Source organism: Coptis chinensis, chromosome 1 (assembly GCF_015680905.1).
Source record: "Coptis chinensis isolate HL-2020 chromosome 1, ASM1568090v1, whole genome shotgun sequence".
In the NCBI taxonomy this organism is placed as follows: Eukaryota; Viridiplantae; Streptophyta; class Magnoliopsida; order Ranunculales; family Ranunculaceae; genus Coptis; species Coptis chinensis.
In genome coordinates this window covers 21,083,225-21,108,302 of record NC_141456.1, presented here as the reverse complement: position 1 = coordinate 21,108,302, position 25,078 = coordinate 21,083,225, and the positions used below count along the sequence as shown (strand labels likewise).

Below are 25,078 nucleotides of genomic sequence, written 5' to 3'. Positions count from 1 at the left end.
ATTTGTTTTAGTCTCATTAATTCATCAAACATTCAAAGACACATTTGTCCTTTTTTAATAGTTTTGGATTCAAAATAAATTATAAATGATAATTTTGTAGGGGCAAAAACAGAAGTAAAAAAAAAAAAAAACGTTGGTTTATTGGAATGTTTTTTATTAATTTTTTTCATACTATTTTTTTTTCATTATATTCTTACTATAGTTGTGAAATTTTTTTGGGGTCTTGTAGTGGAAGTTTGTTAAAAAATTGCGAGTCTTAGTCTTATAGTTCAAGATTTTTCTAGGCAATTAATTATGTGGTAGTGAAACTTTTCTAATCTCAGGAGGTGCGACAAAAAGTTTTTCCACACACATCTCCTATATTCATTTATGTCTTCAATGTAGTCATGCAGACATCACAATCGGGTTTGAGGGGAAAACCTCCATAGCCTTGTAGATTAAGAGAAATGACATTAGACAAACCACATTCAAAAGAAACAAACAGAACATTCCCAAATGATTATTGGTAAACAAGTGAATATTAATAGAATTTGAGTAAATGAATTATTTCATTAGCTTCTAACGATCCCTTGTTTAAGAAAGGAGATAAAAGAGTAGATGAGATGTTCTTGAGAAGGCGAAAAGCCATTTTGAAAAAGATTTTTTTTTTAGTGAGTAAGATTTTGTATTAAAAATGAGAAAGAAGTTATATGAAAATGTAGAAGGGAAAAGAAAAGGTACAGTAATGGAAACTAGGGAGGAATATACAGGAACGGAGGAAAGAAAGGACAAAAGAGAGAGTACTGATGCACATTCCTGAACATGCATAACGGTCAAATTTCCATCCATCCAAGACATTCCAGCGCACAATAGAACGTGGTGTTTTTATTTTATTTTCAGTTTAACAACATGATGCTTTATTATCTGATTTGATCATCACTCTCTTCCTTCCGTCAAGCTATTGAGTATTGAATACTCAAACGCCATGAAAAAACAGAGAGAGCATGGGGTGTGAATAACGAGTATTTATATCATAAGAGTTTGGTCATGTAAGAGCATTTCCAATGAGAGTGTAAATTGTATAGAGTGAAAAGTTTACACTCCAAATGTCAAAAAACTCTATCTAATAGGAGTGCTAAACTGTAGATAATAGACTATTTGTTGATATAGGGGGCTTGCGTAAAACCATAAGTAAAACTAATTAGTTGATTATAAACCTAATTATAGTTTTCATTAAAAACCTAATTATAAACGGTAGGCAAAAAAACTCTATCCAAAGAAGCTTTGATTAGTTGATAGAGCGCCCGAAGATGAATGAACACTAAGACTATTAACATCTTTTCTCTTGAAAACTAGTGATATGTTTAGGATTGCAAGGTGTTGATTGGCAGTTTAATTTCTGAACTGTTCAGTTTTTTGGGATATGTATATTCTGAATAAAAACTGAGAAAAATGTATATCGCGCAAATTATCCAAATCTAATTTGTTATGCACAATGCTAAACTTACATAAATTACCTTTTCCAAGTAAGTTCACATTACAACTATCGATTCCATTCCTCACCGACTGTTAATTAAGGTGGCATCAGTTGTCCGATGAGTACTAATGCTAGGTAATGTTACCACTTACCAGTATACCAGCGGTACTCCCATCATCCTTTTTCAGTTACTATACCACCAGCAAGCAGCCAGATAACTAAAATTTTATATAAAAAAAAGATTCACCACCATGTTTTGCCATAGAAACAAACTGGGGAACCATGCATAACGATACAGTTTCAATTCTATTTAGCTTAAAAACTGCACCTAAAAATAAATACACCAACGGGACAATAGTTCACCAAGGTCCTGAGTTTCTTTAGATGTAAACTAATTTATAGACTCAGCAACAGGTTCCTCCTTACAATCCTCCGGATCTTTTGGAATCTTTCAAATCATTCTTCCATGCCTGTAATAGGACGATCGCAATGAATATACCCATACCGCGAAAGAGATCCCATAGTCAATGGAGGTGAAATCATAAGGGCAGCTGAGAGAAGACTAAAGACAGTTAACACAAGAAAGAGAAGAAGTATCCACGAGCACTACTTTCAGGAGTTTCAGCATGTCACGAAAAAATCTAACAATAAGATAGAAGTAATAAAATCTATTTTTCCAGTTCCAAGTTCCAAGTTCCAACCTAGGATCCTATGCATAAAACTTGTAAACATCAGACCTCAAATTTTGGGAAAAACCGTCCGGCAATAATTTCTTCTAAAATTTGCAATTTTTTTTTTCCCCAATCAACCACACCCACTGCCCTTTTTCTTTTCTTTTCTGTTAAGGGCTTACTAAAGAAATACATAATTAATAAGTACAAATACAAAACTTTTGTATAACAGAAATGACACATAAATAGCAGGAAAGTATCACTTTCTTCATTGCTTATCCGATTACAATCATTTTCTTTTCCTTATTATTTGTTTGAAAATAAACTTTGCTTACACGAAAGCATTCTACAAATTGCATCAATCCAACAACCAACAAGTAACAAGAGTCATTCTTCCTGATGATACAAAAAAGCTAAAAAAGACAAGCTACCACTGAATAAAAAGGAAATAACTCCAGAAACACTAAATCCCCACATATCAATCCAACTCTTTTTGAACCTTGATTCCCATACTGTTGGCGGTGCCGATAATTGACTTCGAGATTGACTCCAAAGACATGGACTGGCAATAAGGATCAGACTGCTTTACCTTCGCAATCTCATAAACGTGCTTCAACGATATGGTAGATGCAACAACATGACCAGGTCGCCCGCTACCAGAATCAATACCAGCAGCCTTCTTGAGGTACCAAGTGACTGAAGGTGACTTAACTGTGAACTCAAATGTGTTGTCCTTGAAAGCCGTGATTTTTACTGCCATTGGAGTATCTGGTTTGTATTTTTGGGTTCGGGCATTGAAATCCTTGCAGAAGGCCATCAGATTAAGTCGATACTGACCTAGAGCTGGTCCAACCGGTGGTGCAGGCCGAGCAGCACCAGCTGGGACAGTGAGTTTAATTGTCGCAGATACAGGTCGGCGAGTGAGGACCTCCTTTAGAGACGCCATAGGTGGCCACTTTGTCAGGAGACTGTAATACACATAATATGTATATCCAATTAAAATCAATCTAATCAAAATGTGTTAAAAGGTAATTAGATATAGCTCCACATTCTGAATAAAATGTTTCAATCTTTTACCACTTCTCCTCAACTCTGTCTAACAGATGGATTAACATCTGAATTCCATTTTCTTTACCTTCACAACATCCATTGCTTTATAGCATTGACATGTTTCAGCAGTGGAAACTACATAACAACAGCCTTTTCGTACAAACAATCTGATGAGAGCTCTATGGTCTAAAATTATTCACAACAATGTACAATATTACATTGGCATGTTACCTAAAGAGTCACACCTACCATTAGAGAGAACTACCAAGAAGCAAGGTATACTCACTTAACGACTAGCTGTACGTTGCCCCACAAATTTAACATTCATTTATTGGGCACTTGAAAAATATATCTACTCAATCTATTCCAAACTTTTCATTTATATTTTTACCAATCCTTCGTAAACACGGGTTTCAAATACTAATGTTAAGTAGCTAAACAGAAAAAACCAAAGATTAAAACACCATTTTCGTAATTATTCACATATCAGAAACATTGGACTGGTAGAGATAATTAGTACCTTGAAAGAAGGGGGGGGAATGTAAAAAACCTGTTCAAAATCAAAAGCAAATAACAAGAAAGAATTAGTCTACAGAAACAAATGACCTTGTTGGGCTTTTCGAGTGAGAAAGGGTTTAGGGTTTTATGAGAAATATAATTCCCTCTTTACCCCTACCTTTCCGAAATCACTTATATCAGTTTTTCAGTACTAAATATTGGTATTTTGATCAGTCCCAAATTATCAAAATTTCGCGCAAATAAGTTCCAGCCAAGGAAAATGGATTTTTCATATCCACGTGTCACGAGTATAGGCTACTTGTCTTACCACAATAAATCAGAATGGATATCCAGATTGAAGTTGAGGACCAATAAGGTGTTGCTGACTTGTGATTTCCTCATCCATAATATCATCTTCACTTACTATTTAATCTCTCATAGCCTTCTCTAACAATCAACAAGCTTTTTCAGCATCAAACAAAGAAAACAAATAATAATTTTCTTCTGGCCTGGCCGGTACAATGGCAACTTCAGTAGTCCAACAATCAGCATTTGCCGGCCAGATTGCGTTGAAGCCTCAGAACGAGCTTGTTCGCAAGGTTGGCACCTTCGGAGGTCGCTTCTCTATGCGCCGCACTGTCAAGAGCAGTTCACAAAGCATCTGGTAATTACATGCTCTCTATATATCTTACTCCTAAATGGTTTGGAAATCCATGCATATAATATATATACTATGGTCTATGGTCCATTTATGTAGTGGCATTTTATGATCTCTATATTTGTGCAAAGTATGAACTAATTTAGAGCGTGAAACTGCAATGGCTAAAACTGATGAAATACAATTTATATGGCAAACAGGTACGGTCCAGACCGCCCCAAGTACTTGGGCCCATTTTCAGAGCAAACTCCATCATACTTGACTGGTGAATTCCCAGGGGACTATGGGTGGGACACCGCTGGACTGTCAGCTGATCCCGAAACATTCGCCAAGAACCGCGAGCTGGAGGTGATCCACAGCCGATGGGCCATGCTTGGAGCACTTGGATGTGTATTTCCTGAGCTCTTGTCAAAGAATGGTGTCAAATTCGGTGAAGCAGTGTGGTTCAAGGCTGGATCACAAATCTTCGCAGAGGGTGGACTTGACTACCTTGGTAACCCCAACCTTGTACACGCTCAAAGCATCCTTGCCATATGGGCTGTCCAAGTTGTGTTGATGGGCTTCGTCGAGGGGTACAGAATTGGTGGAGGCCCACTTGGAGAGGGACTCGACGCACTCTACCCTGGTGGCTCATTTGACCCCCTTGGATTAGCTGATGACCCTGAAGCCTTTGCTGAATTGAAGGTGAAGGAGCTTAAGAATGGACGCCTTGCAATGTTCTCAATGTTCGGTTTCTTTGTTCAGGCCATCGTCACTGGAAAAGGTCCAGTTGAAAACCTTTACGACCACCTTGCTGATCCAACTGTAAACAATGCATGGGCTTATGCCACCAACTTTGTCCCTGGCAAGTGAAAATAAATTGTAACTGTTGTATGTTATTTCAGGCTTCTTGTTATGTTCTTGTGGAGTTGATCACCATTGTAATTTACCAGTAATACAACTTCACTTTTCACTGGACAAAGGCTAAAAAATTGTTGCCTACAATCTCACACGCACATTTCATTCTGCAATCAAATGCAACCCCTGAAGATCACATCGATCACATTAATGTTGGGTTTACATATCTACAATACTGCAATCAAATGTTATAATTAGGAATGTTATTAGATCAATCTCAAAGAAGAGCAGTATGGCAGTATGTGTTTAATGGACCGCCTTGCACGGATCCTAAGCTACATACCTTGCTGGATGTTGTGACAGCTCAAAAATCTTACTCTCAAGGTAGGGCAAAAAATGCACAAAATCTAAATTTGTGCAGGGCAAGAAATGCACCTGACTCCCAAGGCATAAAGCTTCTTTCTTTAACACATTTTTTTGAGACAGTGACTCACAAGCATTCAGCTAAATTTGGGAGCATGTTTGAACTCAATTTCTATAGAAGTTGAAAAGAAAAGGATGCGAATTGATGTGGTACTGAGGACGTTATGTAGTTGACTATTTAGGGCTTTAGGCCATGGAAGTTGACATATCCCAAGTGCCCAAGACGCATACACATTATATTTTTCATATCAGCAAAATGGACCAAGTTCTAAGTTCCTACTTCCTAGATCAATCTCCAATAAGGCCACATGGGTACGCACTTGCCAATGTCTCGAACTAGCTGGATCACAGATCGAGGTTGTTGTTGCCCAAAACGGCTTTGCCTCGGCGAAATTACAAAATAAATTCGACAAAATCTCAATTTGTAAAGGGAAGCAAAGCACCTGAGTCCAAAGGAAAAAGAATGCACCTTGCTATCATGTAAATTCCTCACATTCCTTTTGGACAAAAGCTGCTTTGTTAACATACTGTTCAGAGACAACTCACGAGCATTCCAGGAAAAGTGGGCGCATGGTTGAAGTCTGTTTTTTGGTAAGTTCTACAGAAAAAATGCAGAGAAGACATGGGGATGTAGCTCATGATCATGCATGAAACAGATATCTCATAACATATTGGCTTTTAGTTCAGAGTCTTCAGACTTTCCAGGGTATATAAAGCTTGGTCATGGGAAGGAGGGTTGCATCATTGCTTCCTGGTTGCTCCCTCACATGGTGATGATTAGTATCCTTTAAACTATAGATGACTATAAAATTGAAAATTGAAGATTGAACAATAAAAAAAAATAAAAAAAAAAAGAGATTTCCCTACCACGTAATAGTTTGAATAGTTCCATTTTCATCATAATTTGTCGTTGCCAATTACCTTCAGTACAAGGAAGGAATGTCCCTAAACAAAAGCACATTATTGCTTAGTGTATGACTGCACGCTGTCCTAAAACTTTACTTTAAAATAATACAGTTGAAAATGTCCAGAAAAAAGGTTTGTTACGTTTTGGTCCTACAATTAATGGCTAACTAGAATTTGGACCTAAAAAGTTGTGATATTAAGTTTTGGTCCCTTGGCCTTCACTTAACTGCATTGACTAATTGCAAGTTTGGTCTAAGTTTTCGTCAAGGGCCATTGCTATGACTCTATGAGTGTTTCAATGTGAATTGGCTGTGTATGTAGTTTGAACTTGAAGAAGGTCAGCTGGGATTCGGATAGTCATATTAAAGGAGCTGAATTATTTTTAAGCTAAACGACCAACTCCTCATCCACCATTTCAGCTTGATAATAGATTACACACATATGACGAGTGATGACACACAAAATTACAACTGTAAGTTTATTCATGCAAATGACTTCCTGATCCTAAAACTTCGATTCTTCACAAATGCGCTTGATATCATTATGTGTCATGTCTGGTAGAATTCTCTTCACATTTTTGAGGTGAGCCAAGAATATGATTATCCTTAATCACTCTGCTAAATACCTCTTTTTTTTTTCGATAAATCACCCTGCTAAATACTAAGATGGCAGAAACTCATACCGCATAAAACTTGTAGAGTTCTCTCCATTTACATTTTTCAATTGTTCAAATATTTATTGACACTTAAAATTAAGTTTTATTAGCACGGGGTACTTTCAGTATCTAAATGGACCGATGGATTTATAGAATTCCCTTGATTTAAACCATTTAGGCTAAGACTTTCTTCTTCTGGTAGTAGCTAGCGTAGCACAGATGTCACCTTAAATGTAGATGAGTTAATACAACATAAAAAATTGATAGTCGTCCCCTCAGGCCCTCACCATCCAGGCATCCATTCCTGGGAGCAAAAGAAGAAAAAATTCAACTAAAAGAGACCTTGAAGCGTTTTCCAAAGTTGTAAACTAAATTCAAACTAACATCATTTCAACTTTATGCGTTTTTTTTTAAGTTACCCAAAAAAAAACTTTATGCGTTTTAAAATTAAAACTCAATTCCTTTACAAAGATAAAAAATAGCTAACTTCTTGGACCATTATATATGGGATAATTGACCAAGTCTCCTGCATATATTTCACCTGTTAGACAGTTTGTCAACATTTCGTGAATTCCGAAATTCTTGTCTATAATCAAAAGTCAAAACTCAAATATAAACCAAAGACCAACCAATTTATAATATCCTGGTCTGAAAATTAAGTGGATCGGAGTTAGATTTTGCAAACTTGCAAAGCACACATTCTTGACTCCAGATAAACATGTATAGCCAAAAGAAAGGTTCGAGCTGCTACAAGAATGAAAGACATGTATATCTGTAGAATTTTCAAAGGTTTCTAGATGTCTTTTGTGGTTGCTAGATTAATTGATGGATAAGAGACTTTATGTTTTTTTTTCCATATTATGTTAAGCAGTTTAATAATGAATCCTTTAAAGAGAAAAATACCAGACTTGTTACAATGACAGCTCACCTGGCTGCCCCAATGGTGATAATTCTCTATGACTATGTTTTGAAATAGGAGCCCAGGACCAATTTAAATACGCTATTGAGTATTGATACAATAAACATGATAGTGTTGTAAGTATATAATCATATGTGATTCTGTATTGGAAATATTTATGGTGTATACATAATTGAAAAATATAGTTGATGATCATGATCATAAATTCATAATAAAAGACGAAACAAATCCACACAGATACACCTAAATCAATATATTATATATTTTTTTCCCCAAGTCAAAATTTATAGATACAACCATATATAATTCACTACCAAAGGGGATTTGCTTAATAAAAGATTAACGCACTTCAAGTAAATTGGTGACCGGTGAAGCATTCACATCGCCAGAAATAGATTTGGCTTCCAACCAAACCAAAGAACTTGCTCACCTTGTAAATGGATAAAAGCTAAAAAATAAAAAAGACCAAGGAATTAAATTCCAAAAGTTCCAAATGAGATGATTGTTCAACAAATAATAATGAAAAGATTAGAAAAATGATCAAATTTTTTCTTACTTAAGCAGACAAGTGACAACCAACTAAAGTCATTTTCCATCATTCAATCCCAAAAAAATTCACCAATCTTATCTCCCAATTAAAAACTAATCCATTAACTCGTCATCATAATCAATAATCACATTTCTCAACTCCCCCCTTTACTTTTTCCAAGACATTTTAAAACACCCTTCTCTTTTTTCTCTCTCTCTCTCAAGTCTCAACTCTCAACTCTCAACTCTCAACCACCTGAAAAAATGCAGACCACCACTATCCTCAAAACTTCAAAACAAGCCAAGAACCAAAAAGACTGACACTTTAGAGCATATTAGAACATGGGTAACTGTTATACTTGCATAAGAGTAAGTAGTTTATCTTCATCATCAACTTCAGAAGAAGCAAAAAAGAAAAAAAGGAGAAAAAAAAGAGAAAAAAGACCAAACCCATTTGCAGAAGATCCCCATTTACAGGCAGCACCAATAAGAGTGTTGAAAGATCTTGTACCAACAAGTCACAGAAGTAGAATCAGTGATAAGTATACTTTGGGACGTGAGCTTGGTAGGGGTGAGTTTGGTATAACTTATCTATGTACAGATAAAGAAACTAAGCAACAGCTAGCTTGTAAGTCTATTTCAAAGAAGAAACTTAGAACAGCTGTTGATATTGAAGATGTTAGAAGAGAAGTTTCAATCATGGGCTCATTACCTGATCATCCAAATCTTGTTAGATTGAAAGCTACTTATGAAGACAATGAAGCTGTTCATTTAGTTATGGAGCTTTGTGAAGGTGGTGAGCTTTTTGATAGGATTGTTGCTAGGGGACATTATAGTGAACGTGCTGCTGCCAATGTTGCTAGAACTGTTGCTGAAGTCGTGAGGATGTGTCATGAAAATGGTGTTATGCATAGAGATTTAAAGCCTGAGAATTTCTTGTTTGCTAATAAGAAGGAAAATTCTGCGTTGAAAGCTATTGATTTTGGGCTCTCTGTGTTTTTTCAACCTGGTATTTTTTTTTTCCTTGAGAACTTTAATTTGGGTTTTTTATTGTTCCTGATAAGTTTGCGTATTAGTCCAATTGTTTTGATAAATTATTGAATTGTAGTAAATTTAGAAATATGAGGGATTGTTCCAGCAGGTGAACGATTTTCGGAGATTGTTGGAAGTCCATATTATATGGCGCCGGAGGTTTTGAAGCGTAATTATGGACCGGAGATCGATATATGGAGTGCGGGAGTGATTTTGTATATTTTGTTATGTGGAGTTCCTCCATTTTGGGCTGGTAAGCTTGTTTTTCAATCAGTGAAAATTACACAAGACTTTTAATGTTGCAGTGTTAATGTATTAACATTCATTTGGTCTTCACAGAGACTGAACAAGGTGTTGCCCAAGCAATTCTGAGAGGTGTGATTGATTTCAAGAGGGATCCTTGGCCTCAGGTGTCTGATGGTGCTAGGAATCTCGTTAAGCGCATGTTGGAGCCAGACCCGAGAAAACGTTTGTCCGCTCAGCAAGTTCTTGGTAAGTTGATTTCCAGTATGAGACACTGAAAGAGTTGAATTGGTCTCATAAATTCTCAATGAGTTTGTTTGTTACTTTGTTGACAATTTTTTGATTTCCAGCGTGTGAGACACTAAAAGAGTTGAATTGGTCTCAAATGAGTTTGTTTGTGTCCTTGTGGACAAGTTTTTGGTACTAATCAAATTGAAAACTGTGAGTGAACAAGCGAAAATTTTCCTTCTAGTTGCATTCGTGATCTGTGTAATCGTCCACATGTTATTGTTGACCTGTCATATTGACCCTGAGCAGTCAATTAGTGGGCCAAACTTTGGAGTAGACTTATGACTGGAAGAGGATTTTATGTTTGTACTTCCTTACTATAGTGGACATACTGATTGGAGAGCAACTAGCCATAGAAATTAAAGTTAATGTGCCTTACTATATGTTTGTTTTCTTTATCTGTTTCTATAATAAATTAATAACACTTATAAGTTAAAGTTTTATTTAGTTTTCTCTAATTCCTGTGAGGAACAGTGTTCAGTTAAGGAGGTTGCTTGAATTGAGAACAAACCTACAAGTTTTATAGACCATAGCGTCAGTATTATAGAAATAATTTAAATAACCCAAAACCTTACATTGTATGAAAACACTGGTACATACTACTACTAAGTTGAATATTAGATATTCTACCACAACCTTCCATTTTAATGAGGTGATACATTGCGTCTCATGTTGTGAAAACTATGACACATTTATTTTTTGGCATTTCTCACCACTCCATCTCGGTGGGATCCTTACAGGGTCGATACCAAAATTTACCCCTCCTTCAAATTTGTTGGAGATATCAGTACTTTTTGTGAAGTGTAGTCGATTAGAATTTAGGAGGCATATGTTGCGATTGGTTCTTCGATATTCATGTGTCCTGAAGGAAATAATCTTATCAAGTCAATCAGCTTTTGTAGATGGTCTTGATGTGGTTACACAGGGACTCAGATTTGTACCACTTTGCGAACTTTTTCCATTGCCGTGCCATATAATAGTAATAACTTTATTGTCTTCTTTGGATGCAAACAACACATGCTAAAATCTGTTTATGGAGACTTACATCAGTTAATATTATAAACTATCTGCACCGGAAATCCTTAACTAATCAAAATTAGAAAGGCCTAATTGGTGACTAGTACTTTCCCTAATTATGCTCGGTATTAGGATGGATATTACGCTGCAACCTTCTAGTGTAAGCTTAATTGTAGAAATTTGCACTTATTCTCTAACAACAATGTCTACCATAGCCTCTTGTGAATATCTAATTTGCATCAATTGTGGTGTAAAATCTGGATGGCTCATAATACCATGGTATGTTATGGTCTTGGGTGACACACAAAACTGATATCTTTTACCATCTCTGGTGCCTTGTTTGCATAGGTTAGGTTTTCATGTTTAGGTCTTGATATAGATAAAACTCATCAATGTATTACTATATTACAATAATAAACATTATATTTACATTTTTCTGCAAATTCAAGTACATCAAGTACATACACTTTGTAGAAGTGCTGAAGCGGGTTATTGTTCTCTTTTTCTACATTTTACTATATGTATTCTGATTGAAGTAGTTTTAATGCAGAATTGTATTTATGTTTCCCTTTTTTCTTTCTTGCAGAACATCCATGGTTGCAAAATGCAAAGAAAGCTTCTAATGTTCCATTAGGGGATATCGTCAGGACAAGGCTCAAACAGTTCTCTGCAATGAATAGATTCAAGAAGAAAGCTATGAGGGTGAGTAAATCATGTCAATAACGTGTATATCGTCGTGTCGTGCATCTTGTAAGAATTTCAAAAGAGTGAAAAAGAGGGTGTGTGTGTGTGTTAGTATGGGTTCTAATCTTTGGTATGGACTATTCTCAACAAAGTCTTACTTCAGATGTTTCACTATCTTCACATAAATGCTTTAGGTAATTGCGGAGCACTTATCAGTTGAAGAGGTTGAAGTCATCAGAGATATGTTTAAGTTGATGGATACTGATAACAACGGGAAAATAACATTCGATGAATTGAAGGCTGGGCTTCAAAAAGTTGGTTCCCAGTTGGCTGAACCAGAGATGAAAATGCTGATGGAAGTGGTAAGTCTTCTAGATATCTCAGAGTTGCAACTGGTGTTACCTCATTTGTCTTCTTGGCTAATTTATGTTCCATATGTTTTATATTTTATTGAATATTCAAAATAGCCCCCCAAGGTGGATAAACATGTTCCCTATGGACAGGGACGGAGCCATGAATTTGGTTTTGGGGGGGGGGAGGGGGGAAGGTACATGAGGGGGGAGTACATGTTCCCTATCTTGAGAATTTTTGGAGGGGCAAAGCCTAAAAAAAAAATTGTACTGATTGTAGTGTAATTTCTTGGGTTTTCAAACTGTTTGGAGGGTCCCCCCCCCTCCTCTCCATCCTTGCTTATAAAACTTTGATATGAACTTTCTATTATTTTTTGATAGTTTCCAAGATTACTTACCATTTACCCCCTTCTTATAATTAATAAAAAAAATAATGATAACCCCTAGTGCTTTCTAGTAAGATGTTAGAAAAGACAAGTGGCACCACCGAGGCACCAACTACTAGAAATTAGATATACACGCCACATTTGAATCCCATCAGGAAACAATTTCGTAAAATCTATCTGCATTTCTGCCCATCTAGAGAGACTCTTACCAGAGTTCTCAAATTGCTCGAATACCTGCCCATCACTTGTTATAAGCATAGAAGATTCTGTCTTTCTTATAATTAGTCGTCTGGTGTTTTAGTGTTTCTCCCAGTGAATATGGTACATGCATTGATGAAAAAATAATATGGTAGATGTGTGGTGAGCAATGGATCTTGCCATATCGTTAGTAGAGTTTGTAACACCACAGGTGATCTCATATAGTTCTTGCTTTTGCATCAAAGATCTTCACTCAGATTTGTAACAAGGTTATAAAGCTAAAGTGATCCATAATTCATATAAGATATCCAACTTTGTCTAAATTTATAGTTCTTTTTATCCCATGGATCCATAATTTGATTAATTTCCTGATTCCATTACATTTCTTAGTTTCCTTAATAGAGTGGATCTCTTAAATGTCTGAGATTTGCTTAAGATTGTGGGGGCTTAGGTAATTTTTTATTTTCTTGACGGACTTTCTCTCTGCTAACTTTAGTACAGTAAAATGACTAAAATTCTAATAATAAGTTGGTACAACTTGACTTAACTGATGTTTAGTATGCCTTCACTCACGTTTGCTTTAGGCAAACTGTGATGTAAAACATAGTTATCTACTTTCAGCCTAGATTCAGACAGGGTACTGTCATATTAGTGTGCAGGTATGCACTCTGATATTATCTCAGAACATTGAGTCAAGTGAATATTGTGGTATTTGTGTAAAATATCATTGGTATGTATTTAGCGAGGACATACTAACTCTTCAATATGTTTATAGAAATTGTAATAATTTCCATTTGAGATTATCTTTCATTTATTGTGGTTGGAAATCACCATGATATTTTCTGTTCAGGCTGATGTTGATGGCAATGGCACATTAGACTATGGAGAGTTTGTTGCAGTGACAATTCACCTACAGAGAATGGAGAATGATGAGCACTTCCGAAGGGCATTTTTGTTCTTTGACACAGATGGGAGTGGGTATATTGAACGAGAAGAGCTACGCGCAGCTTTAGTAGATGAATCTGGTGAAGTAGATATTGAAGTATTGAATGACATAATAAATGAAGTTGATACAGACAAGGTTTTTGTGTTTTGCTTAATGTGGTTTTTAGGATTCAGACATTCAGTCTGTTTTCTCCTCTTCATATTTCTCCTAACATAGCCTGTGTGTATTTGTGTTTTAGGATGGACGTATAAGTTATGAAGAATTTGTTGCAATGATGAAAACTGGAACTGACTGGAGGAAGGCTTCTCGTCACTATTCAAGAGAGAGGTTTAAGAGCTTGAGCCTCAACCTGATGAAGGATGGTTCTCTGAAGGTGGGTAATGAGGTAAATTTTCAAGATACAGTTTCCTGATATATATGTGAGAGTGGAACTTGTTTGTTTATGCTGCTGGGAGCCATAGCATTCAAATCAAACCAAAGCAACTTTCATCTTCAACGCATTTGAGGCACAAAAAGTAACGCTGGAGAATATTGTTCCATGATACTCTGAGTTCGTAACAGAGCTTGGGTGAGTTTTGGTTGTGTAAAGTGGCAGATGAGGAAGTTAATCTGGCTTTTGACGTAAATGGTGGGGAAAGGAGCTTAGAGGGAAAGGAGCTTAGGTGACCATTCTTTTTTTAATTTAAATCATGTTTTACTTGTAAAGGTGTTAGGCTGTGTTTGATTTGCCTCTACCATCTATGTTGTTTCTAAGTTGTGCAGAGATGAGGTTAAGTTGTATGTTTGGCCTTGCAAAGAGTGAAAATATGTTTAAGTTGTTGAATCTATAGATGTCAAAGTTCTACCAATTTCCCATGGCACAGAGGGCATCGAATTACACATTTGAATTGCACAATAGATTTGGATGTTTTCTTCTGTATGCATTGTGTTGAACGTATTCTTATCTTAGTATTTGCATATATGGAGTCTCGACAGTTTGAATTCTTTCTAGTCAAGTTACATCTTCATGTTGACGAAGCACTCAAATACACACTGGTACTGAAAGTACTAGATAGTGTCTGGGAGGAATTTTTTATCTGTACTCTACAGGAGCTTTGCTGAGCTATGATGTATTGTGCGAAGGACCTCCCGTCTCCCGTTGAGTTCTGGAATTACTAGATCTGAAATTCTGAATTGGTTGGTTGCAGTAATCACTTCATCCTGATATCGTACCTGTAAGGCATGAAAGTTTCTCTGTGCTGTTTCTGGAGGATACTGAATGAATACCAGTGATGATGTGTGTATGCAATGGGCTTTTGACGTCCTGGAGGCAGAAGTTCAGAAAATTTCTCATGTCTTTTGGTAGCCCTTTAGTATTTAGTATTCACCCAGGCCCATAATCCTGCCTGATGGACTTGAAAATGGTCCAGTTATGTTATGTCACTCGTTGATTGAATGAATGTTGGTTCATCGCGTGCAATTGTGCAAGTACAAGTGTACAAGTTACTAGTTAGCCCATTCAAGCTCGACTGACTTGGGCTTGAATACCATCTCTACTGATGAGTAAATGAGTAATCCAAATCGAACCACTCGGGGTTGATTCGAGACTTGAGCCAGTTTTTGGTGCGTTCGTGGTGCACTATGAGCCAAAGTATGTACACAATGAGCTCCATTTGCTTGGTTCGAATACAGGTGTTTTTAACCAGGAGTAGGACCAAAACAAAGAGATAGCAACATAGAAAGAGACGAAACTTGAGATCTCACATCCTAATTTAGCCTCTTCTAAACTTACATTATTGAAAATCAATGAAGATGTACTTGGCAGGTACATTATGTACTTCTTGATTCGATTTATTTGGAAATGGATTGAGAATGACGTTCACTTTAAGCCCTTGTTGGTGCCCCCAGAAACTGAGAGAAAGGGAGAGACCCTAAAATTAGTATATTCTAATGCATCTTAAATTGAGTGAGGCGAGAAGTAATTCTCATGTCTTGTCCTTAATAACCATTCTCCCTAATTTATCTTTGGCAATTGGCATGGCCTGTTTTCTCATTGTCAACTTTTCTTTTACTTGCATAATTTGCATTCCATTGTTGACGAAGGATGATATGATAAGGATTTTGAATGGTGTATTTTCCTAGCTGGTGGAAATAATATGGATGTTAAAGTGATGTTTTAAGGGAAGTACAGAAATAGTACTCCCCAACTCGGAGACTCCGCATTAGCCCACTCCAACTCTCGTGACAACCATAAGCTCCTATTTTGGAGCCTAGGCCCATGAGCCATCACCATTTGTGCAATCTTGATGCGCAATCAGTAGTGTGCACGACGGGGCAGTTCATTATTGATTGTGAATTGCCAAACACAACTAATAAAGTGCTATTTTTGGTGTTTTCACATTCAAATTCCCAACATTTATTTATTTGTTCTCTCTCTTTTTCTCTCTCTTTCCACTCTATTCTCTATCTAGGTCTATTTTGGGCTCTCCCCATTTCTCTTTCCTCTATTGTTCTTTTTATACCTCTTTTTTTCTCCATCTCGATCGTCCATCTGTTTTCTATCTCTCGGTTTCTTTGTCGCAACGTCTAAGGGTCCGTGGACTGATACTATACCATACGTGTTCATTGCTTATCTGACGTCCGGCTCATCCAGTCCTCAACTTACGATCATCCATCGATCCCCTGCCCCTCTATGCATACTTTCTCCAACTAAAATTTTGGTATCCACAGCCCTAATATGATACTCTTCCGCTCTATTTATTGTCTTGCTACCATGCCCATCTATTGTCAATCCCTATGCTATCATAGATTGGGTCACTACGTTATTCCCATTGTACGCTCACCAATTTCAAAATGCAATATGCTCATTGCTCCATCATAATTACTGTTTGGTCAACAACCAGTGGCTAAAACATACAGAGTCATCCGACGTGTCCTCCAAAATGCCAAAACCATTTCCTAACATTTTCATGAAGAACAAAAATGATAAAAGCAAAAAAGATCTTCACTAGAATACAAAAATGTACACGGGGCCCCACTACATTCCAAACCAAATAATCTGGAAAAAAAGAGGCGCCTACTTTGTAAACTAGTGGGGGGTGCCCATACAAAACAAAACTGAAAACTCTTCCGTTATTCACACCCCTTGGGCACTCTTTCTTTCATGGCGTTTCTTCTATAAAACAAAACTCTGTGTTTTTTTTCCTTCTCCTTCATCTCATTTCTTCAACTTTAGAAGATACACTAAAGATGGAAGAAGATAATGCTGACGTCTCAAAACTACTAGAAGCTGTGGACTTGGTACGTAACTATACTGAACATTTTTTTTTATATGGTTTTTGTTGAATGAATGTTATGAGTGATTTAGAGTGTTTGGGTATGTTTTATATACAGGAACACATACCAGTAGAAGAAGTTTTTGAGAAGTTGATATGTACTAGAGAGGGTTTAACAAGTGGTTCTGTTGGGAAGAGGTTGGTTGTTTGGGGTCAAAACAAGCTTGAAGAGAAGAAGGTGTGTTTTCATTTATACCCTTTTCTTGTTTTGCTTTATTTTTTGTGTTTTTGTTGTAATATCAGTGTTTTTGTTGGTGTTTTTAGGATAGTAAAGTATTCAAGTTCTTAGGGTTTATGTGGAATCCATTGTCATGGGTAATGGAAGCTGCTGCTTTGATTGCGATCGGTGCCGCTAATGGAGGAGTATGCTCTATTTATTTATTATTATGATTTTGCTATTTTTTTATTTATTCATTTTATTTTTATTTTTTTGATGAGATTTAATTTGTGTTGCAGAATAAACCACCTGATTGGCAAGATTTTATCGGCATTATAGCGCTGCTTATTATCAACTCCGTTATAAGTTTCGTCGAGGAGAACAATGCTGGTAATGCTGCGGCGGCGCTCATGGCTCGTCTAGCTCCTAAAGCCAGGGTATTAGACTGAACCCTTGAACTTACATGTTGTTTGGCAATACATATTTTAAACGATAAGTTATGGACATAAGAAATGTACTGGTCATATACCTCGATTCCGTAAGTGTTTGTTGTTTTCAAATCATGGCTGTTGGGAATAAAAGTTTAATTTGGTCGTTATATATGTTTTTCGTCAAAATAATTGTAACTTAACTTGTAGGTTAGATGCATTCGTATCTCATAGTGGTATATTTCTTGCTGAATTTGAGCCTAACGTTCACTGTAAATTGGTTTTTGTGTAATTTAAAACTCAGATTTTGCGAGATGGGAAGTGGAATGAAGAAGATGCAGCTCTTCTTGTTCCGGGTGATATAATCAGTATCAAACTTGGGGATATAGTCCCTGCGGATGCCCGTCTTCTTGAAGGAGACCCTTTGAAAATTGATCAGGTTTTTGTGGCTATAGCTACAGTTCTGCGTCTGTAAATAAATTGTATCTAATTGTTTCGTGATGTCTAATCAAAACTTTGTTTTCTGTTTTGCAGTCTTCTCTAACTGGGGAATCTTTACCTGCCACAAAATGGCCAGGAGATGCCGTTTACTCTGGTTCTACGTGCAAGCAAGGAGAGATTGAAGCTGTTGTTATAGCAACTGGCGTTCGTACCTTCTTTGGCAAAGCTGCTCATCTTGTAGATAGTACAAACCAAGTTGGCCACTTCCAAAAAGTGAGAAATCTTAATGTTTTTGTATTCCTCATTGGATGAAGTTTTTTAATTTTTTAATTTTGTTTTTTTCCTTATTGTCAAACTGCTCTTTAGGTCTTGACTGCAATTGGGAATTTCTGTATATGCTCGATCGCTGTTGGGATGGTAATAGAAATGATTGTTATATACGCAATACAACATCGGGAGTATCGTGCAGGCATAGACAATCTTTTGGTGCTTCTTATCGGGGGAATTCCCATTGCCATGCCCACGGTCCTGTCAGTGACAATGGCAATTGGTTCCCACCGCTTATCTCAGCAGGTTGGATTTGTTGTTGTTCCTATAGATGTGACAGTTCTCACTTCTGGTGTGTGACTTCTGAGCAGTGCCAAATATGGCAAAAAAATGGTCCTACATTGATGCAGGGAGCTATCACTAAGAGAATGACTGCAATCGAGGAAATGGCTGGCATGGATGTGCTTTGCAGTGACAAGACTGGGACTTTAACATTAAACAAGCTCACAGTTGACAAAAATCTTATTGAGGTGATACAAGGATTTGTGGGAACCTTTCGAGTTAGGGGTTGTGCCTAGAATCCTAGACATATAAAACCTTTAACACCCTTTCTGGAATTTATGTACTCAGATTTTTTCAAAGGGAGTGCAAGTCAATGATGTTGTTCTGATGGCAGCTCGAGCCTCACGTGTCGAAAATCAGGATGCAATTGATGCTGCAATTGTTGGGATGCTTCCTGATCCGAGTGAGGTAAATAATGGAGATCCACATTGGAATTCTTTTGGTGGATATTTATTGATTAACACCCTAACATTCTCTTGTCATTCTGCCTTAATATTACAAACAGGCTCGGGCTGGCATTCAAGAGGTTCACTTCCTTCCCTTTAACCCGACTGACAAGCGTACAGCTCTGACCTATATTGACGGGGCAGGGGAAATGCATAGAGTCAGCAAAGGAGCACCTGAGCAGGTGCTTAGATAAGTTTTATTGCATATACGGACAGGCCTTCTCTTTTCAATTGTTTAGCCTAAATGTGTCATGAGTTTCAGATTTTGAATCTTGCACACAACAAGTCGGCGATTGAGAGTAGAGTTCATGCTGTGATAGATAAGTTTGCAGAGCGAGGCCTGCGTTCTCTTGCAGTGGCTTACCAGGTTTAGTAGTATTTTGCGTCTGCTGTTGAATCATGGTTCATGTCCTCTCCTCACTGTTTTTACTTTACTTTCTGGGCATGTGTTTTCTTACGTATAGGAAGTTCCAGACCGGAGGACGGAGAGCCCTGGAGGTTCATGGCATTTTGTTGGTCTTATGCCTCTCTTTGACCCACCTCGACATGACAGTAGGGATACAATAAAAAGAGCTCTGGATCTTGGGGTAAATGTTAAAATGATCACAGGTGGGCAGGCATTCTATGAGCTATCTTTTACTTTATTTGTTCTTGAAACCTATGGTTTTGATTGTAGGTGTAAAGTCCAAATTTCCTCTGAAGGCTTTAAAAATTGTTGAATATGCAAGCCCTTCATTTAGTGACATAATATGTATAGTTGGTCATTCATTTCTTTGTCCTCACAACTTATTAACAATGTATTCAAGCTGAGCATATATACGTCATAACTTGATAATCCTACTTGGCTACTTAATAATGGACAGGATTGAAAGTTATAGATAATTCAATTTCTGCCTAACGGTAGATGCTGGTGTTGATGGCTGACGATTTTATACAATATCTGCCTGTACTTGTTAACACGCCCTTTGTTTTTATAGCTCTTATTCTCAAACTTTTCTTTTCTCCCATTTCAGTTTTAGCTGACAGCGAGCATGCTCTGCTTTTTCTTTAATCTGTCCTGTGTGTCTATTAAGTGATGCCATTAAGTTTTTGTTAGGTGACCAACTGGCAATTGCAAAAGAAACAGGACGCCGTCTGGGAATGGGAACTAACATGTATCCTTCGTCAGCTTTACTGAGCCAAAACAAAGACGTATCATTAGCACCTTTGTCAGTTGACGAACTTATAGAGAAGGCTGATGGTTTTGCTGGTGTTTTTCCTGGTAATATTTTATTATAATTCCTTTTGCTTTGTTTTGTTATATGACTGCAACATGTCATTGGTCGGAAGGGAGTCGCTCATTTTTCAGACATGAAACATGAAGTCTTGTCAACCTTGAATGTCAGCTACGTTCTTGTCCGTCTAAGTTTTGGTTAGATTGACCAGGAGCATGACAAGGAGATAATCATAGCAAAATCCTCAGGACTCCTCTACCTTTGTAAGCTCTGGAGTGGTTCCACTTGGTCATTTGCATTCTCTTGGTGGCCATCATCATCATAACTAAGAGGGCGGATTTTTTGTTCTCCTTTTCTTTATACTGCGTTTGACTCTTTTATTAGGTCTTCTTGTCCTATTGTAAAGTAGTTTACATATGCCTGTACCTATTTTGACCTTTTCTCATGTTTTCTGTTGCTTCAGAGCACAAATATGAAATTGTTAAACGCTTGCAAGATAGAAAACATATATGTGGAATGACTGGTGATGGAGTCAATGATGCTCCTGCTCTTAAGAAGGCAGACATTGGAATAGCTGTTGCTGATGCAACTGATGCAGCTCGCAGTGCTTCTGACATTGTACTAACAGAACCTGGCCTTAGCGTTATCATAAGTGCAGTATTGACCAGCCGAGCAATCTTTCAAAGGATGAAAAACTATACGGTACATGTCAATTAGATCGCAACCATCGTGTTTAACAAAAAAGAAGCTCCTTTTTAGTATCCAAGCTGTTCTATGTAAAGAATCCTTTTTTTGTTTTTTTGGTTTTGCAGATTTATGCAGTTTCTATTACAATTCGTATTGTGGTAAGTTCTATTTTAGCTTTAGTAATTCTTTATAGCGGTAAACTATTGTAACTGTAACCTGGATAAAACATAGGTGACAGGGGTTCATGCGTCAGGCTATGCCCAATGGATGCCTGGTTGTCTTTGTTTTCTTAATTTTTGTTTTTCATGTTGGTTAAAGAGGTAGAAGTCTGAGACCTTCTGTTTATAAGGAATCGATGGAGCGAAATAAAAAATGGATCATATTAGAAGCACATACAATCAAGGGTTAACTAGTATTAACTCCCCCCCTAGATAGATGAGCCAATTAGGATTTCCCCCCCACTAGATGGGAAATTAGGGTCTCCCCCCTAAACACACGGTCAACTTGGTTTGACCGTTAACTTTCAAGTCAAACAATTGAAAATTACACAAATGTTCTCATTGTTTTCAAAAAGAAAATGTTCAATTTTAATTATGTGGGGGCATTTATGTCATTTTCAGTTGTTTGACTTGAAAGTTAACGGTCAAACCAAGTTGACTGTGTGTTTAGGAGGGAGACCCTAATTTCCCATCTAGTGGGGGGAAATCCTAATTGGCTCATCTAGTGGGGGGTAACACTAGTTCACCCTACAATCAATCAAATGAAAGTTATAAAGTTTAACGCTAAATTGTTTGATGCCTAATTCAGTTGTTTAGATACAGTCGTGCAGTGACAGACTTGTAACACATTTGAACAAAAAAACCCTGATTCACACTCTAATGATCCTGGATGCTTGAAGCTTCTATGATCTTAAATAAATATGTTTGGCCATATATCAGGCTTCTTAGTTCTGACTTTTCTATATTTCTCGCGACAGCTTGGTTTCATGCTGCTCACTCTTATATGGAAATTTGACTTTCCACCATTCATGGTGCTCATCATTGCCATCCTAAATGATGGTTCGTATTTTTCATATTCCATTCTTTCTGTCTTCTAGTTTGGTTTTAAGTGTACATCACATCTTTTCCACCCCACTTATTCTCATAGCTTTGTCTATTGTTAGTTCTTATGTGACTGGTTAATTTCAGGTACTATAATGACAATTTCTAAAGATCGAGTGAAGCCGTCCCCTCTCCCAGACAGCTGGAAGCTTGCGGAGATTTTTGCAACTGGTATAGTTCTTGGAAGTTATCTGGCCATCATGACAGTTATATTCTTTTGGGCTGCGTTCAAGACAGATTTCTTCCCGGTAAAGTTTTCTTCAATCAAATAAAACTTTGTGCACTTATAATGTTCTTGATTTTCTAAATCCATGAATTCCAGAGTTACTTTTTCTCATATGATTTGGAACTCATGTTTGTCCTTATGCTATTTTTGTAAGGAGCGCAGACCTAGTTGGGATGCTGTAGGTCATATAGATACTCCCCACGTATAAGATTTTTGTTTGTCAGTTAGATATTGAGTTACTCAAAATGGAAACTAGAGCAAATTAAATCACAATGGAGAGCTTAATTCATCAGAAACAATTGAGTACAGAGCTTGTATTTTTTTTTAAATTTTATTATCATGCATACAGTCCCATTCCTGTTCAGTGAATGATTTAGAATTGCTCCCTTTCGACCGCAGTAAGCTCATTCAAAAACTTCATCTCATGGCACATGTTTCTATTTCAAAGAAATGAGGGAAGTTACGTTCATTTGTATTTTTTTTCCCTTTTTTCGGGTGGTAAAGTTGCACTATCATTATGATTATAACACCCCCCCCCCCCCACCTACACATGTGCTTTATCACAACCCTCCTACATTCAAGTGACTTCTAGTTTGCATAACTTGTAGTAAACTGACAGCATTACTTCAGTTACAGTTCACTTATATTAACAATTTCCCTTATTGGTGATTTCCAGAGTGTATTTAAGGTTCCAAGCCTACGACATACAGAACAAGATGACTTCAAAAAGCTTGCATCGGCAGTGTACCTGCAAGTGAGCACCATTAGCCAGGCACTCATATTTGTGACACGGTCGCGTAGTTGGTCTTTTGTTGAGCGCCCTGGATTGTTACTTGGGGCTGCTTTCTTGGTTGCCCAATTGGTGAGCAATCTTTTTGGTCCTTCGCTTCGGAGCTCCTTTTAAGTTGGTATCTGCACAAGAGAGTAACCTTTGCCTTAATGATCATCTGCAGTTTGCGACACTGCTTGCTGTCTATGTCAACTGGGCCTTTGCTGCGATTGAAGGGATAGGATGGGGCTGGGCTGGCGTTATTTGGCTTTATAACATAGTCTCCTATATCCCGCTCGATATCCTTAAGTTTATAGTCCGTTATGCACTGACTGGAAGAGCATGGAATCTTGTTATGGAACAGAGGGTAAAAACAAGTTTTACCTAATTATCATAAAACAACTTTTGGTTTTTTTGGAAGATCTTTTATTTCCTGTTTCAACCAAATAGTAACAAGCAACCTGATTTGCTTCCTTCTTGCTTAATCTGAAATTCTGAATCAGTTGTTGGTTCCTCTGCTCTACAGATTGCATTCACTAGGCAGAAGAATTTTGGAAAGGAAGCGCGTGAACTTAAGTGGGCGCATGCTCAAAGGAGTCTTCATGGGTTGCACTCACCCAACACAAAAATGTTTGGTGAGGGCACCATTGTCACAGAACTAAATCAAATGGCTGAGGATGCGAAAAGGCGAGCTGAGATTGCAAGGTAGCACGCGGTCCATTTAATGTTCTCCCATTTGCTAACTTATTTATGAGAATATATGCTTCATGCCTTGCAATTTAATCCCTATGTTCATTTTGTGTTTCATAGCTGTACATAATGCTTTTTATGAAAAAGACGATATTTATAATTGGCTGATGGAGTATATTATCATTCCTTTTGGTGCAACCAATTAGGCATTGCAATCTTTTGGATATTTGGAAGGAATACAATTAATCATGACGTTTAGAGACAATTCCTGATTTTTTTTTTCCTTATTTGCAGGCTGAGGGAGCTCCATACCTTGAAGGGTCGTGTGGAATCCGTGGTCAAATTGAAGGGGTTGGACATAGAAAAAATTCAGCAAGCCTACACCTTATAATCGCGCATTAACGTGTTAAAGTTTGGCAGTTACACATACCACTGATTCAGAGATACAAAGAATGTATGTAATCCATTACCAGGAGGCTATACCACTCTCATTTAGCTTAGTTTTCATGGCACACGCCAAGTTGGGAAACAGAATGCTGGATAGCACAAAAAACTTCTTGGATTTATATCATTCAATTAGTTTTCTGACCAATAGGTTCGTTGTTTTTAAGAATCTCTTTAATATTTTTCAGCAACTACGATTCCGACTGTTTATAGTGATCACAAGGATGTGGATGTCAACTCTATTTTTGTAACTCATATACATATAGTCGCTTGCGAATGTGAATTTTAGTCGAGAAACTTAGTAAAACCTGGCTGCTGATCTTTATTTGTTTATTTTTCTGAAATATAGCATCACACTAAAGCCCAAAACAAAAGTATGATCTCACTCTGAGTCTAGTAGGTCATCTGCATACAATAAAAATAGTAGTACAGAAATTTTCATTGATGAGGCCTTAAAATGTTTTAAGAACTGATTTATGCTTTCAGACTCAATTTAAATTTGAAAGGGGCGGTAGAGTTAGTAAGTTTTAGAAGTATATTTTTCCTTGATGCGGTAATAGATTTAAGTTGTGTTCGTAGACTTCATTTTGAGCTTTGGTTTGAAACTTGCATGTATACCACCTCATTATAAATGTTTTTCGGAGTGCAACAGATGCTAGATTCCCAGGACTGAAAGCGTATTTTAGTGAGGTGGAGAGCATGCAACTCAGAGGTGGGATGCTTATTAGCATTTGCTAGATCGAACAATACAACCCTTGATGAGCTATTCCAGCAACCAACTGTATCCCATCCAAAACAATCGCCGTGG

The 25,078-nt window shown here is 37.2% G+C and overlaps 4 protein-coding genes across 6 annotated transcripts; 3 read left to right on the top strand and 1 right to left on the bottom strand.

Annotated features, from left to right (window-relative positions):
* Window positions 1-2,373: 2,373 nt before the first annotated feature.
* On the bottom strand, window positions 2,374-3,832 carry LOC147522836 (large ribosomal subunit protein uL11m-like). The gene is made up of 2 exons (XM_086595421.1): window positions 3,698-3,832; window positions 2,374-3,095 (listed from the first exon to the last, which is right to left on the bottom strand). The coding sequence occupies exon 2, from the start codon at window positions 3,071-3,073 to the stop codon at window positions 2,606-2,608; it is 468 nt and encodes a 155-aa protein (XP_086451547.1). The 5' UTR covers window positions 3,074-3,095; window positions 3,698-3,832; the 3' UTR covers window positions 2,374-2,605.
* A 206-nt stretch (window positions 3,833-4,038) lies between these two features.
* LOC147522835 (chlorophyll a-b binding protein 37, chloroplastic) lies at window positions 4,039-5,468 on the top strand. The gene is made up of 2 exons (XM_086595405.1): window positions 4,039-4,339; window positions 4,534-5,468. The coding sequence occupies exons 1-2, from the start codon at window positions 4,197-4,199 to the stop codon at window positions 5,183-5,185; spliced, it is 795 nt and encodes a 264-aa protein (XP_086451531.1). The 5' UTR covers window positions 4,039-4,196; the 3' UTR covers window positions 5,186-5,468.
* A 2,535-nt stretch (window positions 5,469-8,003) lies between these two features.
* LOC147522834 (calcium-dependent protein kinase 10-like) lies at window positions 8,004-14,664 on the top strand. Of its 2 annotated transcripts, none has more exons than XM_086595336.1 (7): window positions 8,004-9,610; window positions 9,743-9,886; window positions 9,973-10,125; window positions 11,768-11,883; window positions 12,060-12,227; window positions 13,650-13,880; window positions 13,984-14,664. In XM_086595336.1, exons 1-7 carry the CDS (start codon window positions 8,944-8,946, stop codon window positions 14,155-14,157), a joined length of 1,653 nt encoding a protein of 550 aa, XP_086451462.1. In that variant the 5' UTR covers window positions 8,004-8,943; the 3' UTR covers window positions 14,158-14,664. The 2 variants fall into 2 exon arrangements, with proteins under 2 accessions (XP_086451462.1, XP_086451455.1); XM_086595329.1 differs by having other exon boundaries at window positions 9,740-9,886.
* A 2,194-nt stretch (window positions 14,665-16,858) lies between these two features.
* On the top strand, window positions 16,859-25,060 carry LOC147522833 (plasma membrane ATPase 1-like). 2 transcript variants are annotated; one of them, XM_086595320.1, is made up of 21 exons: window positions 16,859-17,024; window positions 17,118-17,237; window positions 17,324-17,422; window positions 17,516-17,653; window positions 17,949-18,083; window positions 18,179-18,358; window positions 18,452-18,658; window positions 18,763-18,882; window positions 18,983-19,102; window positions 19,200-19,322; window positions 19,403-19,507; window positions 19,605-19,749; window positions 20,237-20,401; window positions 20,818-21,056; window positions 21,167-21,199; window positions 22,018-22,099; window positions 22,229-22,389; window positions 23,044-23,229; window positions 23,321-23,503; window positions 23,663-23,841; window positions 24,121-24,603. In XM_086595320.1, exons 1-21 carry the CDS (start codon window positions 16,974-16,976, stop codon window positions 24,215-24,217), a joined length of 2,868 nt encoding a protein of 955 aa, XP_086451446.1. In that variant the 5' UTR covers window positions 16,859-16,973; the 3' UTR covers window positions 24,218-24,603. The 2 variants fall into 2 exon arrangements, 1 of the variants encoding a protein (XP_086451446.1); XR_015214888.1 differs by lacking the exons at window positions 16,859-17,024; window positions 17,118-17,237; window positions 17,324-17,422; ... (1 more) ...; window positions 17,949-18,083; window positions 18,179-18,358 and adding an exon at window positions 24,923-25,060 and having other exon boundaries at window positions 18,439-18,658; window positions 24,121-24,280.
* The last annotated feature ends 18 nt before the right edge of the window (window positions 25,061-25,078 follow it).